General features: G+C 35.3%; 1 protein-coding gene and 1 non-coding gene across 9 annotated transcripts in view; both read left to right on the top strand.

The window, feature by feature from the left end:
- PALS1 (protein associated with LIN7 1, MAGUK p55 family member) overlaps nt 1-15,451 on the top strand; it is a 73,712-nt gene that overhangs the window by 54,737 nt on the left and 3,524 nt on the right. For all 8 annotated transcript variants that reach the window (XM_054567410.1, XM_054567408.1, XM_054567405.1 and 5 more), the window contains 6 exons: nt 949-1,132; nt 3,234-3,305; nt 4,303-4,374; nt 6,695-6,862; nt 7,494-7,696; nt 9,325-9,435. In XM_054567410.1, coding sequence (XP_054423385.1) covers nt 949-1,132; nt 3,234-3,305; nt 4,303-4,374; nt 6,695-6,862; nt 7,494-7,696; nt 9,325-9,435 — 810 coding nt within the window. The remainder of the gene's footprint in view (nt 1-948; nt 1,133-3,233; nt 3,306-4,302; nt 4,375-6,694; nt 6,863-7,493; nt 7,697-9,324; nt 9,436-15,451) is intronic.
- On the top strand, nt 15,129-15,258 carry LOC129066125 (small nucleolar RNA SNORA66). The gene has a single exon (XR_008528657.1). It is a non-coding gene; the product is annotated as a small nucleolar RNA SNORA66 (small nucleolar RNA).

Raw genomic sequence — 15,451 nt, 5'->3', positions numbered from 1 at the left:
GATGGTCAGGAAAGGTCTCTTGGAGACAGCAACATGAGGCTGAGACCTGTGGGACGGATGAAGCCAGGCCTGGTAATTGCCAGCGGAGCTTTCAGGTATAATTCCTGAAGAACTGTGCTGGGAAAGTCTGAGGGCATGGAGTAAAGTAGGAGAGTAGAAAGGTGGGGAGGGGATTCTAAGACATGCTGCCAGAGAGGTGGGTAGGGCCAGGTCAGGTAGGTCTCCTTAGCCATAGCTGGGAGTTTGGATTTTCAATACAGTGAGTGACCTGATTTGTATTTGGAAAAAAACACTGACTTCTGTTTAGAAATTGGATCAGTACAGCCAATAAGGAAGCAAGGAGATTTAGAAAACTGTCGCTGAATTCACTAGGAAGTAAAGTAATGGCTTACACTTGGATGATAGCAGTAGCAGTGGAGAAAATGAAACAGGCTGTGTTCTGGAGGCAGAAATGACAGGATCTTGGAATGAATGTGGAAAGTAAAGGAAAGGGAGGAAGCAAGGATACTTGAACAACTGGGTGGATAGTGGTGGTACTTACTAAAGGGAAATCTGGAGGAAAACAGATTTGGGGAGAAAAATCAAGAGATCCATTTTACAGGTTTGAGAAACCTGAGAGTGGTCTTTACTACATTCCTTCTGCTTCTCTTAAGCCTTGGAAGCTCTTTAGCATTCAGCTTGTTAGTGGCTGACAGTGTGATGTTTTGCATACTCTTGATACATGTTTACAGTCAATAGAGAGATGAGCTTAATTGAGGAAAACAGTTGAGCCTGAGAAAATACTGCCCCCAAAATAGTTATTTAACTAAACCTCCCTTCTTTCAACTCTTAATTTCTTTGTACTGATGAAAAAAGTAACACTTTAATTATATCTATGCTCAATATTTTGTGTTGCCATTTCATCATAGGTTTGTTTTTTTTTTTCACTTTACCCATTTTATCTTTTAGATCCATGTAAAAGCTCATTTTGACTATGACCCTTCAGATGACCCTTATGTTCCATGTCGAGAGTTAGGCCTGTCCTTTCAAAAAGGAGATATACTTCATGTGATCAGTCAGGAAGATCCAAATTGGTGGCAAGCCTACAGGGAAGGGGATGAAGATAATCAGCCTCTAGCTGGGCTTGTTCCAGGTAAGGACAATATAGTAGAAAGTACATAGTTAAAAAAAAATTTATAAAACAAACCTTCATAGAGGGAACTAACTTTTTCATGCCTTTAAAAAACAATGGAATTAGCCCTAACTGGAATGGCGACTCAGTGGATTGAGCGCTGGCCTGTGATCCTGGGGGGTCACTGGTTCAACTCCCAGTCCAGGCACATACCTGTGTTGCAGGCCAGGTCCCCAGGTAGGGGTGTGCAAGAGTCAACTGATTGATGTATCTCTTGCACATCAGTGTTTCCCTCCCTCTCTTTCTCCCTCTCTCTAAAAATAAATAAATAAAATTAAAAAATAATATAATTACTTTTTCATGTAGTTTTTCATGTTTTTATGTTTTATCTGTAACGTAAGTATCCTGAATATAATTTTGACCAATTTGTTGGGCTTTAGAATGAAATTAGGATGTAATACAATATTTACATTTATTCTTTATGAGTATAATAAGGTTACAGAAAACCACAAGTCATCTGTTTTTAAATCCAAAAACTGGAAACAAATTTTGTCTGTACTTGGTTGTATTTCAAGAAAAGAGGAATAAGCTGCTTACATCAAGTTTAGAGTGTGGTGCTTGCTACACCCTTGATTCTTTACAGTAACAGTTGCAGGACATTCCTCTAGAATCATGGAGTATTGAGCAGCCGTCATGGTTCTCTACTCAGTGCTTCTGCCAAATATTAATTCGATCTCGTATTAACATGCCAGCCTTAGCCCATAAATATTTAGAACTGGTGTTTATTGACAGATCGATTACATTGACTTTCTGAAAGTACTCGTATATAGATCAGTCAAGGAGATTTCAATGATATCGTTTGCAAGTCTTTTTATAGGACAAGTAAATAGAACCACCTTGGTTTGAGTGTGATAATGGTTTTCTGTTAGAAGGATTTTTAAGAGGTCGTAATGTTCAATATGCTCCATGAATGTCTGCCTCCATTTCAGAAAGTTTCATGTGTGTATACTGTAAAAATGTGCCATAGAAGTATAGCACTATAATGTTTTTAAACATTTTAATACGTAAATGAGTAAAATTATTTTCTTCCTTATTTTTTTGTCCGTTAAAGACAAATACTCATTTTTAAATGTTAATGCTCCTAAAATTTTCCCCCTAGTTGCAGTTACTTCTTTCACTAGGAATGCAGTCTGTACAGTTCCTGGAGAAAACCTGATTTCCTTTATTGCTGCTTATGTGTGTCATACTCAGTATTAATGTTTTTGCCTGTGCTATTATGAAATACATTACATTTTATAGATCATTCCACCATAGATGGAAATTACCTATTGGTGGTTATGAATCCCTGGCTTGAAATGGAAAGAATTAGATGTAAAAATTAAATATAAAAGTAGAACTTTAATCTAGAATTTTCTAAGTAAAACTATTTTTAGCCTTCAGAAAAATACACTTGGTTTTAAGATAGACGTCATAAAAGAAGATGAAGGTCAGAATCTTTGAAAGCCTCCTCTATTAAATGCTTAATCCTGAAAAGAAAAACAATATGTTTTTCATTTATCTCTATCATTATCTCTATCATTAATTGCAACCTGTGTTGCAATTAAAAAAATCATTAAAACATAAACATACATATATGCATAAATATAAAGGAGGGATAGAGAATAATAAATGCAAGGGAATATGTTTAGTGGTATCTTGGAATCAAAAAGTGGTGAATGTTTACATATTATTTTGGAGAGTTAACTTTTAGAATGAATTTGCTTGAAATCTCAGATAATTCTGAATGATCAGAGCTGTTGTAAGATCCAGCATAGTGCTTTCCACTTAGTAATGTTCAATGAAAGCTTTGTAAAAATTGAACTATTAAACTTTCTAGCACGAGTTTTTTATCTTTTCTAGTATGTGATATATTCTAGTAATACATGTCCTAGGATTGGTTGAGAGTGAGGTTAAAACTTAACATTTGGAGGCTTAAAAATCATAATAGACACACTCCCTGAGGTGGTAGAAGGAATTAGAAGGGAATATAATTGACTAGTTATTTTCTATGTTTTTTTCTTGGTTTTTTTTTTCCCTAACTTCTGTTCTTTGTCTTAAATATTTTACTCTTTCTCCTGTTAAGGGAAAAGCTTTCAGCAGCAAAGGGAAGCCATGAAGCAAACCATAGAAGAAGATAAGGAGCCAGAAAAATCAGGTTGGAAATTCCTGTTTGACATTAGTGAGAGGTTTCTTGGGTCTTCATCTGGAACCATGTTTAAATTTATATATCAGAACTGTCAAGAAGGATGTATTCATGCCAGGAGTGATGTGAGAGGCAAAACCGATTTTCTTAGAACTGTAAAGAACAGGCGAGATTTCAGTGTTAACGATGGTTGGTCTGTAATGTAAGATTAATGGAAAATTATAAATACTTCCCTGAAAAATAGTTTTTCTGTGAACAATGTAATAAGTGTTTATAAATTTAAATTTAAAACTAATGAACATAATAAACTGAAGAACAAAATAGAAAGAGAGGCAGAGATACATGGCACAGACTGACAGCTGTAGAGGGGAAGGGGTTTGGGGGATTAGATGGAAGAAGGTGAAGGGATTAGCCAAAAAACTTACATACAGCCCTGACTGGTGTGGCTTACTTGGTTGGCGCATCATCCTGTAAACCAAAAGGTTGTGGGTTTGATTCCCAGACAGGGCACATGCCAAGGTTGTGGGTTCAGTCCCCAGTTGGGGCGTGTACAAGAAGTCCCCGGTTGGGGGACATGTACATAGAGGAGGCCACCGATCAATGTTTCTCTCTCACATCGATGTTTCTCTCTCTCTCTCCCTTCCTTCCCCTCTCTCTAAAATCAGTAAGTATGTCCTGTGGTGAAGATTTTTTAAAACTTACATACATAACAGACAGACACAGACAACAGTGTGGTGATAGCCAGAGGGGAAAGTGGGGTGGGGGCTAGGTGGAGGCGGGCAAGGGCGGGGAAATGGGGACGGATATAGATTATGCTTGGGACAATGGGCACACGATGCAGTGTGCAGATGATTTATTGAGTTGTACACTTGAAACTGATATGGTTTTGTGAACCAGCGTCACCCCAATAAATTCAGTTTTAAAAAACTATTTGAGTTCTTCAATGTAAAATATGTGGCTTTATTATAGGAAACAAATATATTTAGTTATGTTTATGATTATTCTATAGGAAAGCTGTGGTGTGCAAAAAAGAATAAAAAGAAGAGGAAAAAGGTTTTATATAATGCCAATAAAAATGATGGTAAGTTCCATTCTCAGAGATAGTTGGATTTATATCTGAAAGAGGCCCAGTACTTAACACTTGAAAGAAATTAAATTGATATTTTCAGGTAGTTTTGTCTCTAGTCCTGTTTTGCCTCTTAATATGACACAAGGGGTTAAGAAAGTAATTTAGCAAAAATGATTTTCTTTTGGAATTCTATAAGTAATTCTGTATTTTGAATTCTGAGAAAAATTGGTATAAAATAAAGTACGATTAACATATATAGCATTATATTGCTATTTCTTCAATTTTGAGGAAATTGAATTGAAATACCTCTAATTCCTTCCTACTTAAACTCTTTGTGAAATGAATACAAGTTCCTGACAAATTCTCACAATATAGCTATATTTTAAGTAAACAATGATTGTCTTGTCTGTGACAACTCCTGTCACTGAGGCAGCCCATTCCACAGAGCCTGCTACTAGCTGGTGGAGTCAGGAGAATTGTTTGTTTTATTTTAAAGTTGTACAGTAGTTTCTCTTAAAATTAAAAGCTGTAATAACGTGTGGCTCATATTCCCAAGTGACAACATTCTGCAGAACCTGAGTAGTGGCTGTTGGGTTTATATTGGGTACCTACTATCTTCAGTTCCACAGTTGCTACAACATCTAACTTTCTACAAACCAGACATGACTTAACTGCTTCCATTACCTTCTTAATTGGTCCTTTTGGACATTAGAATTCATTACCTCCTCTTTGGTCCATGTTTGAAACAAGCCAAATAATAAAGTCAAGGCAATCCTTAACTTCTTAAACAATTTATAAGGCTTATTCGCGCAATATTTTGAAATATTTCTTAGGCAGTATAGATTAAAACAAAGAAAATAAAATGTTATAGATTATTGAAAAACTCCATAAAAACTAAATCTGAGAGTCCATCTATTTTAATAAAAAGATTTTTTTTCAAAATAAACATCCTTAATGGTAATCAATATATTATGTAACTGAGAAGATTTATTGAGTTTTTAATCCTTTTCTCTATACTCAGGTTAAGTGATTAATATCTGTTTTTTCATCATTTGAAACATACTAAATCTGTTCAGCTCTAATAGCTATTGTACTCTAGAAAACTTGCAAATCTGAAGTCTCCAGATTATAAACTAAGTCTATAAATCATAATGCTGCCGTAGTCTGACTACACATGGTAAGAGATGGAACTCGGGTATTTCAGAGTGAAAAGCATTTTGGGAAGGGAAGGGATTACATTTCTGTTCAAAATGGTGTCACCGTAATTAATGTTTTTTATTAATGATAACGTTTTATAATAACTTTTATTCTAGGGAGCTAGCTGTATGTGCTTTAGATACCTTCATCCACTTAGTTCTCATAATAAATTCCTTGAGGTTCCAGATTAATAAATTCAAATTGAGATATTGAAGCGTCCTGCTTAACTTCTTACAGCTAAGATATAGTTGAGCAGAAATTTAAACAAATACAGTTTGTGCTCGTACTTTGTGCTCTGTGCTAAGCACTCACAAGACTAAGATGGTCCCCTACCCCCATGAAACTTACAGCTGAGAGAGTCTGACCACACATTTGGCGCTATTTCTCAGGTGAATTAATATGAGTGAGAAGATGGCAGCCTGTTACTGTCTGCTTTAGTTCTAACCACTTAACAGCTCTGATTTCATCTGAATTATGGGCTGTAGGAATGTTACCACACCTATCATAATTTATACCTCATTTGAATCATGATCTCAGGTATTCCAGAATAAAGTAAATATAAATGCAGGAAGTTTAAATGGCACAGATACAACCTGTTTTCAAGTTCAAAAATCACAGAAAAGTATTTCAGCTTTCTCTGATACCACTAGTTGTAGCCACTACTTGTGAATGTCTGTGCTGGGTGTTGTGCTCAGCGTATACATTATGTCTGATCCTTAAACCAACCCTCTTAAGTAAAGTGTTAGTATCCCCATTTTACAAGAGCAATAGATACTCTTCTCATTATCCCCTGGTGTGTCACCCTCTGTCAGAGTGTTGGCTGCAAATTAGCTATTTTACATAAGAATCAGTATAGTTATATTCTATTAAACATTCAGAAACACAGTATGAAACAAGAAAAGCAATAAACATTTCTAGAACAATTAATATATGGTCTGATTTATTTTCATAGTATCCTGGAAAGGATATAATGACTTGGAAAATACTCATGATATAATACCATCTTGATCTAAAAACTTAAGCTTTTTTAATAAGAAATTGTGCCCTTTCCAGTTTTTTTGGAAGATCTATGAGTATATCTTTATTACACAGCAATAATTCTGTCTGAAGGTCTTAACTTTTTCTTTTTCTAAAGACTATGACAATGAAGAAATCTTAACTTATGAGGAAATGTCACTTTATCATCAACCAGCAAATAGGAAAAGACCTATCATTTTGATTGGTCCACAGAACTGTGGCCAGAATGAATTGCGTCAGAGGCTCATGAACAAAGAGAAAGACCGCTTTGCATCTGCAGTTCCTCGTAAGTTTGGATGCTTTCCCATTTTCCTGTGCTTTTCAGTTCACTGCTTTAGAACCTAACTGTGTAGGGTAATTTTTCCTCTATTTCATCAAAACAATGTTGTCCAGAAAAGAGGAATCTTGTTTTTAGCCAAATATTCTTGGGAAATTTCAGTTTTTCCTGATATGGTACTAATTACTTTCTAAATGAATTTTATTTTGCACTTCTTATCATTCCCTGTTCAATATGAAATCAACTTCTGTTTTTTTAAACTGATGCATAAGATTGAAATTTAGACATGATCTTTGAACACAGAAGTTCTATTTAAAAATTATATGGTACCTTACATAGTTCCCAATCTTACAAAGTAAACTTCAGGAAAGGTGAGTAGTAGTGTTTTAAATGCAAGATGCAGCAATTTAAAATAAAAGCAAAGTTATAAATGTAACTATTAATAAGATACTAAAAACATTTTTGTTAATTTCTCAATCTAGAAATTAACCAGTGCTAAACACCTGGGCTCTTAACATTTTCTAAATTAATTATTTTGTTTTCTGTATGATAAAATAAAATTTTTTTCTGATTAACAAGATGGTGCTCTACCTGTACCCTGATCCATACTGATTCTTTTTACGGGATTTTGTTTACTTAGATACAACTCGCAGTAGGCGAGACCACGAAGTAGCTGGCAGAGATTACCACTTTGTTTCTCGGCAAGCATTCGAGGCAGACATAGCAGCTGGAAAGTTCATTGAGCATGGCGAATTTGAGAAAAATTTGTATGGAACCAGCATAGATTCTGTACGTCAAGTGATCAACTCTGGGAAAATATGTCTTTTAAGTCTACGTACACAGGTAAAGCTATTTTGGTTTAGGATGTTGAAACTGAGGACATTTTTTGCAAAGTAATTTAGGGCAACTGGATTTTGGTCCATGAACCATAGGACCTAAGTAAGTTATTTTTTTCTTTTTTTTTTTTTTTTTTTATTGTTACAGTTGTCTCCATTTTCCTGCTGCCACTTTCCCCTGCTCCACTTAGCCCCACCTCCCACCCTCAATCCTTCCCCGCTTTGGCTTTGTCCAAGGGTCCTTTATACATGTTCCTTGTCAGCCCTTCCCCAAGTTCTTACACAGCTTTTTCCCACTGCTTCCCTATGTGAAATCAGACAGATTGCTAAATCTCAATTTCCTCAGAGAGTAAAATACATACATAACTGCATATATTCACAAATATATTTTCTAAAACATAAAATACAGTAACTGTAGTGCTGGTAGTACTTTTAAGGATTTTAGAGCTTTTAAAAGAATCTCCTTTTTCTGATTCTGATCTGAGAAAAATTAGAATAGAGATCATGGTTTTAAATACCATAGTTCAAGTATTAGCAAGTATCATAATGGATGCTTAGTCGTATTAAATAATGAAACTTCCATTGGTTTCTGTTATTTAGCAGACTAAGCAAAAACTCAAAAATAATTAACAATTGCTTTGATTTTCATTAAAAAAATAAAATAATTTTAGAAATTTGCGATTTTTAAGATTGTGTTTGTTGTACAAAAGTTTTTCTAGACCAGACAGCTTCAGTATAAAAGGTTCCTTGGTGTGGTGGAATCTGCTGCCTATGTCAGCTCAGAAAACCTAAGCAGTGGCTATTAAATAGATGTACAAGAAAGGGAATTGACTCTAAAACAGCTCTCTTGAGACATAATTAAGTTTTGTTTTGTAGTGGACAAAGAGTTTAGTCTCTACTGTTTTAGTTGTAAACATTTAAGAAGAAGTATAAATGTATTTACTAAATTCCTTCAGAATTCTTATGTTACTTGGACTAGCAGTTGTACCAAAGAATATAGAGAAGTTAAGCATATTGTCTTAAAAATGTTTTTAGATTTAAAAATAGGGGGCATGTCCCTTTAATTCCCATTTTGATAGAGTGCTTGCCTCAGTTTACAGACACACCATCATGCAGTGGCAAAGGCAAGGTGAAAACCACCACCTCCTAATTCAAACCGAGTCTGCTTTTTCTTGGATGTACTCTTCCAGAATTTGTTTTGGGTTTTTTTTTTTTGTATGTGTATGTGAAGTTTTTCTCTCTGATTGTGCTTGCATTTAAACTCTGGCACATTATAAGATGGACTGCTCATTTATCATTCCTCTAAAATGGATTTTTAATATCGTTATTAAAATCTGCATGTGATCTTATGAGCAGGGTATTTTAACATCACGTAGTTGTCATCTTTATCATTCATTTTTATTTCATTACATAAAAAAAGCGAGCCAATATTGTGTGTTTGTGTGTGATCTTATAGGTGTGTAACATTTTTAGTGAATGGTAGGATCTTAAAATATTGTAAATTTTTTGTTACAAAGATGTTTGGAAACACTCATGGGTAATATTTTTTAATGACGTTATATTCCATGTATATTACTTGGAAGGAGTTAAATAATGAAAATTTTTCAAAAGATCCAAAATACCTTTTCTTTTCAGTCATTGAAGACTCTCCGGAATTCAGACTTGAAACCATATATTATTTTTATTGCACCCCCTTCACAAGAAAGACTTCGGGCATTATTGGCCAAAGAGGGCAAGAATCCAAAGGTAGAGTTATTATACTATTTTACTATTTCATTGAAAATAAACATGAGTCATGGCCTAATATGTCACAGTCCTTAAAAGCTACATCAGCTTGAGCTGTCACACTGATTATTCGTGCTGTCATCACCTTTTCCCCAAAATTGCCAGTTGCCAGTTGCCAATTGCCTCTGGTTGGACTGTGGTAGTTCTCCAAAGGAGGCAGCTTCTCTTGTTCCCTGCACATTCCCTGTTGTGACCCCATATGTATGGTAGCTTTGGCATTCCCTAACATTTCCTTAATCTTCTTAACATGAGTGTATGTTATTTCCAGCAGAGATTATGTGACATCCCACACACACAAAAAATGGACTCTTCGGATTCTTAGCGATTGCCCACTGTTCTCTGTAGAGATGCTCTGCGCATGCAGGGAGCCAGCCAATATTTAATGTTTTTGTTTTTCTCTTTCTTCTCATTGAAATTTTATGTTCAGTCTGTCTGCTCCCTTTGGTCTTCTCATATGATCTGAAGTGGAAAACTTTGAAAAATATTTTAGATGCTGGACATGATTGAGGTCCATATTATACTAATCATTATTAATAATTCAATGAGAATTTACTGATAATCCGAAAGCATTGGCTTTTTATTGAAATGTGGGAAATGAAAACTCATGTGAGTTGCTATGTCAGAGTAACAAATACTCTTCTTGGGTTTTGCTGATTTTATAACTATTTCTATTTAAGAGGAATCACTCAGACTTCATTTCATTTGCTATGTCTCTGAATCTCTTTAAAAGTCATTCAAAGCATAACAACACACCTTGCCTTTGATTCCTGATTGTTTACCACAGCCAAAAGCTCTCCTTCTTCTGCCTCAGGATACCTTTTTTCACTCTAGATCGATTTGCATTTCCTATTCAAACTGTAAATATGGAGAGGTAGTATTTTTCGGTGTCTTAGGCTAGAGACATCAGGGACTTTGACACCCCAAATGTTGAACGTAATGTTTAGGCTAGGTAGGCTAGCTGGTTCAAGTAGTGTTTCACCTCTTTTTTATTTTTTGCAACACATTGTAAGTTCATAAATAAGTGAGGTCAGAATATTTGTTGTCCTTAGCCCTTGGATGGTATAGAAGAAATATAAGACATGGTTGCTTGCTGTTCTTGAGAAGCATCACAACATATAATAAGGAAAACAAGATTAATACTCTATGAAACTTAGTGGCCAGTAACCACTTTGGTAAACAAAGACTTCATGGTTGTTCAAGGAAAGGGATGCACCTTAAGGACCAGTGAACTCCATTCTACTTGTTCAGCCTTATTTTCTATTTCTGAACACATACACTCTTTTTTAGTTAGGTTATTCTTCTTCTGCAAGGATTCAGTATCATGCTCAGGGCCATGTACCGTTCCAAAACATGTTAAATAACTTTCTTTTGGTTAGTGGCCTCTGACAGGTCTCCAGTGGAACTTTTTACCTACTTTATATTGAATTATTTATCCCAAATTGAGTGAAGTCTAGAAAGATACCAATTATACATATATTTAAAGCATGGACTTAACCATTACCCAGATGTTTTAACAATATACAATATGCTTGATTTTCTAATTAGAATTTTCTGATTTTTAAAAATCAGCTTTATTGAGGTTACTTACATAAATAAAATGCTTATGTTTTAGTTACATAGTCAGTGAGTTTCAGCAAAATGCATACTGTGTAAGTACCATGCCAATCAAGATTTAAAGCATTTTCATCACTCCAAAAAACTCTCTCACCCCCTTTAAAGATGCTTCCCCTCTGTTCTTCCTTAGTCATCTATTAATTCGCTTTATGTCACTATAGATTTGTCTGTTCTAGAAGTTAATGTGAATAGAATCACACATTATGTGTAAGTTTACATCTGGCTCTTGACTAGTATGTTTCGAGATTAGTCTGTGTTGCATCTAACTGTAGTTTGCGGCTTCTTATTGCTAAGTGCTATATATGAGGCCTGTCCAGAATGTAATAATGAAAAATAGAGACATTTATTGAAGAATATACAAGGCACATTGTACATAGGACAATGACACCTCAGTCTCATTCAAAGTAGGCATCTTGGGACCTCACGCAGTTCTCCCAGTCGCAATCAGCTGCCCTGTTGTATTTTCCTGAATCTCATCAAAGGTCTGAAATCTCTTCCCTTTCAAAGGTGATTTTTGTTTTGGGAAAACCCAGAAGTCTCAGGGCACCAAATCTGGGCTGTGGGGAGCTGATTCACCTGGGCGATTTAATGTTTCACCAAAAAACTCTGCAGGAGACGTGATGCATGAGTGGGCGTGTTGTTTTGATGAAGCTGTCAATTACTTTTTGCCCATACCTTGGCCTTCTGAATCATCGACATAGTTTCTGTGTGGAGGAATGTTCAATCTTAACACAAAATGTGGTGCAGATTTGTTGCTCTACTCGCTCAGTCATTTTGAATACAGTGACCACACAGTACCCATGGCTCACTAAATGGCATCTAAAGCCCCCACTGACTAGTATAGCGAAGTTGTCATTGTTCATGCATGCACATTCCAGTCCTCTCTTCTTGGCTGCCAGGTTACATCTATGTCACGCAAACCATTCTCGTTATATTAACAACGGCTGGACTTTTTCCAGACAGACCTCATATACCATGATCTAAATATTTCACAATGTGGTTTTTCACCAGTTAAAAACCATTTGTGTGTTTTCAGTGTTTCGCTAGTGTAACCAAAACTGTCCTAAACTTAGATACTCTTTTGGTGCACATATGTTTTCACCCTCTTGAATTGCTGGAGCAAATGCTAAGTACATGTCTAAGTATAAAAACTGCCGAACTTTTTAAAAAACAGCTTGCCATATTGTGCTCCCACTTTGGTTTCATATGCTCCACATGTTTACCAACTTTTGCTGTTGTTGGTTTGGAACCATTTTTTAGTTCTGATAGGTTTGAAGTGTTATCATTATGTATTTTCCTGATGATTGGTGATAGCATCTTTTCACATAGTCATTTAGGCATTTTTTTTGTGAATCATCTCAAATCTTATTTTTTGGTTATTTTTCTTTTTTATATCTGGATATAAATATTTTCTCAAAGTCTTTATCTTTTTAATGATTTTTTTTTTGAAGACCAGAAATGTTTAATCTTAGTGAAGTATACTTTTTCATTTTTCTTATGGTTAATGATTTTTGTTTTTTAAATCACATGTGAATATCCCATGGCTCTAGAATCATTTCTTGAAAAAGACTAGTAACTACTCTTTCTCCCTTTGAATTACATTGTCACCTTTGTTAAAAATGACCTGACCAAATATGTTGGTTGCCGGGGGGGGGGGGGGGGGTGTTATGCAGGGTAGACTGTGGATTATTTCTGGACTCTTTCGTATTTGTGCTAATATTGCACTATCTTGATTACTGTAGTTTTATTCTAAGTCTTGAAAAGTAGTCATAAAAGGGAATGAAGTACTGATACACAGAACAACATAGACCAGATACTATATGATTCCATTTTATGGACTGTCCAGGGTCGGCAAATCTGCAGAGAACTAAGTAGACTAGTGGTTGCCCAGGGCCGGGAGCTGGTAGATAATGAAGAGTGGCTGCTAAGGTGTAGTTTGGAGGGTGCAAGGGAGTGATGAAAATGTCCTAAAATTGAACGGTCGTGCTGATTTCACAACTCTGTGACTATACTAAAACTTGTTAACTGTACATTTTAAAGGGGTGAATGGGTAAATGAATTCTATATCAAAAAAGCTGTTACTGTTAAAAAAAATATCAGCAGGCTTTATTGTAGAAATTGAAAAGATTTTAAAATTTATATGGAAATTAAAAGGAATAACCAAACCCTTTAGAAAAAGAATTAAGTTGAGGACATTTGTCTTTGTTAATTGTCTATATTTTTTGTCTGTTTTCTCTTAATTGACTTATATTTATTCTTTATAATTACTGTGGCATAATGTGTACTTGCTCTACTGTCTGAAGAAAACTTAGATGAGTTTTAAGTCTTCTTTTCTAATATGAAGTTACAAGTGTCTCTCTAAGGGGTTCTTTAATTGCACCCTATAGATTTTGGAGTTATAGTTTTCATTATTATTTTGTTCGAATACTTTCTGATTCCCTGTGTCATTTTATTCTGTAATCCATGGGTTATTTAGAAGTATATAATTTCACGTTAGGAGATTTTAAAAAATATTTTATCAATTTCTACTTCCATTGTGGTCAAAGAACATACTCTGTAAGATTTCATTCTTTCAAATTTGTCAAATCTTATCTTATAGCCCAACATATGTCCTACCTTGGTATATGTTCCGTGCACACCAGTAAGAATATATATTCTGCAATTGTTGAGTAGAGGGTGATGTATCTGATCACCTTTTAATTTCACTTGTGTTTTAGTTCCTTTGGTATTTCCAGTAGTGCTTTATCACTTACAAAATAGAAAAGTTGAATAAAAACAAATCATCAGTTTTAAGTCAGTGAAATTGTTCTAGCCGGGAAATTGAAGGTGTTTCTTTGGATGCAAAGTGTAAACAGGCATCTGAGTGTACTTCGAATCTCGGAATCTGTTCTGTTAGAAGGACTTGAGAGTGGTAAACTGATAGTAAGAACTCTTACAGTCACTTTTCCCTATCCGTCAATTTTGTCAGCCTGAAATTTTTTAAGCAAAAACATTTTGTTTCATTTTAGCCATGATTTATAATTTGAAAAATAAGATGAAATTAAAACAAAATAAATGATACAAACCATGTTGGCAAAAAGTGAAATGTCTTAAATTTGATAAAGAACTAAATGGATTGGATATTCATGTGAATCTGTGTAAGAGGTGGGGCTTAACATTTACATTTCAACTCTAGCACCGCAAAGATTAGATTCTATTTTGAGTTCTTGAATGTCTTTCAGTAACCTTGAGCTTTGAGTTGACACTAAGTTTTAGTGAGAATGTCAGTGTGGTCAGTTACAATAGGGTAGCAGAGTCCCTGTTAGGGGACTCCTTGTTAAGGAACAAAGGATTCTGTGTACCATAGCCAGATGTACAGCATTCCAGAATGAAAATTAGAGAACTACACAAGGAACTGCCTCAGGACAAGCCAGAGCTCTCATATTTTTAGTATGTTTTCCTACTGTTACGGAAGTTCACCCAGTTGAATGATATAAATTGTCTTGTATTGTGGGTCCATTATAGTATTGGTAAGTGACTTTTATACCTGAGACATTTGGACTTGAGTTTAATTGGTTCTTTATTGACAGGGGTGATTTGGAGGGAGCTTCACTTTCTTAGACAATTGTGGCTGATAATCAAATCAGAAAGAAGCACATAGCCTTGCCACCTTTGCTCTGTGTGAAACACTTGTTTCCCTTACCCAGTATTTTAAAGTAGTCTGCTCTGTTTCACTTCCCAGGCTCTTCTTAGGATACTGTCTACATCTTAAAGACCTCCTTTGTGTATTGAAGACAGAGTAGCAATTTAACGTATTAGGCTGAATGTGTCCCCAAAATATATACACATTTATATATATACACACACACACACACACACACAGTTGACTCAAACAGTAGGGTTTAGGGGCACTGACCCCTCTGCAGTCAAAAATCCCACATAGGTTTTTGACTCCCCAAAAACTTAACTACCTGTGGTATCTGTGCAAGATTGTTTAAGGACCCCTTGCAGATTCCAAAATCCACAGATGCTTAAGTTCCCTGTATAAAATGGTGTATATCATGCAAACCTGATCACTTACTGCATAATGTTGCCGAAGTGAGGGGAATGAGGTTTACTGAAGTAATTGTAGCGATAGAAATGTATTAGTCTTAGGAGCTACTGAGGTGTTCATTATAGCCTACTATGGACTGAATGAATGAATCAAGTATTGGTCAATGTATACAGTTGGCCTTCTGCATCCATGGACTCCCAGCTGCAGACTGAAAACAGTTCCAGGTATTTATTGAAAGAAATCTGCATATATACACAGGTAGACCTGTGTAGTTCAAACCCATTTTGTTCCAGGATTGGCTGTATTTGATTATTAAATCATGTTGACAAG

Source organism: Pteronotus mesoamericanus, unplaced genomic scaffold (genome assembly GCF_021234165.1).
Source record: "Pteronotus mesoamericanus isolate MK-2021 breed Mesoamerican mustached bat unplaced genomic scaffold, CSHL_Meso_final contig_182, whole genome shotgun sequence".
Classification (NCBI taxonomy): Eukaryota; Metazoa; Chordata; class Mammalia; order Chiroptera; family Mormoopidae; genus Pteronotus; species Pteronotus mesoamericanus.
Note: the sequence above shows the minus strand (reverse complement) of the source record. Positions and strands in the feature narration are given on the sequence as shown.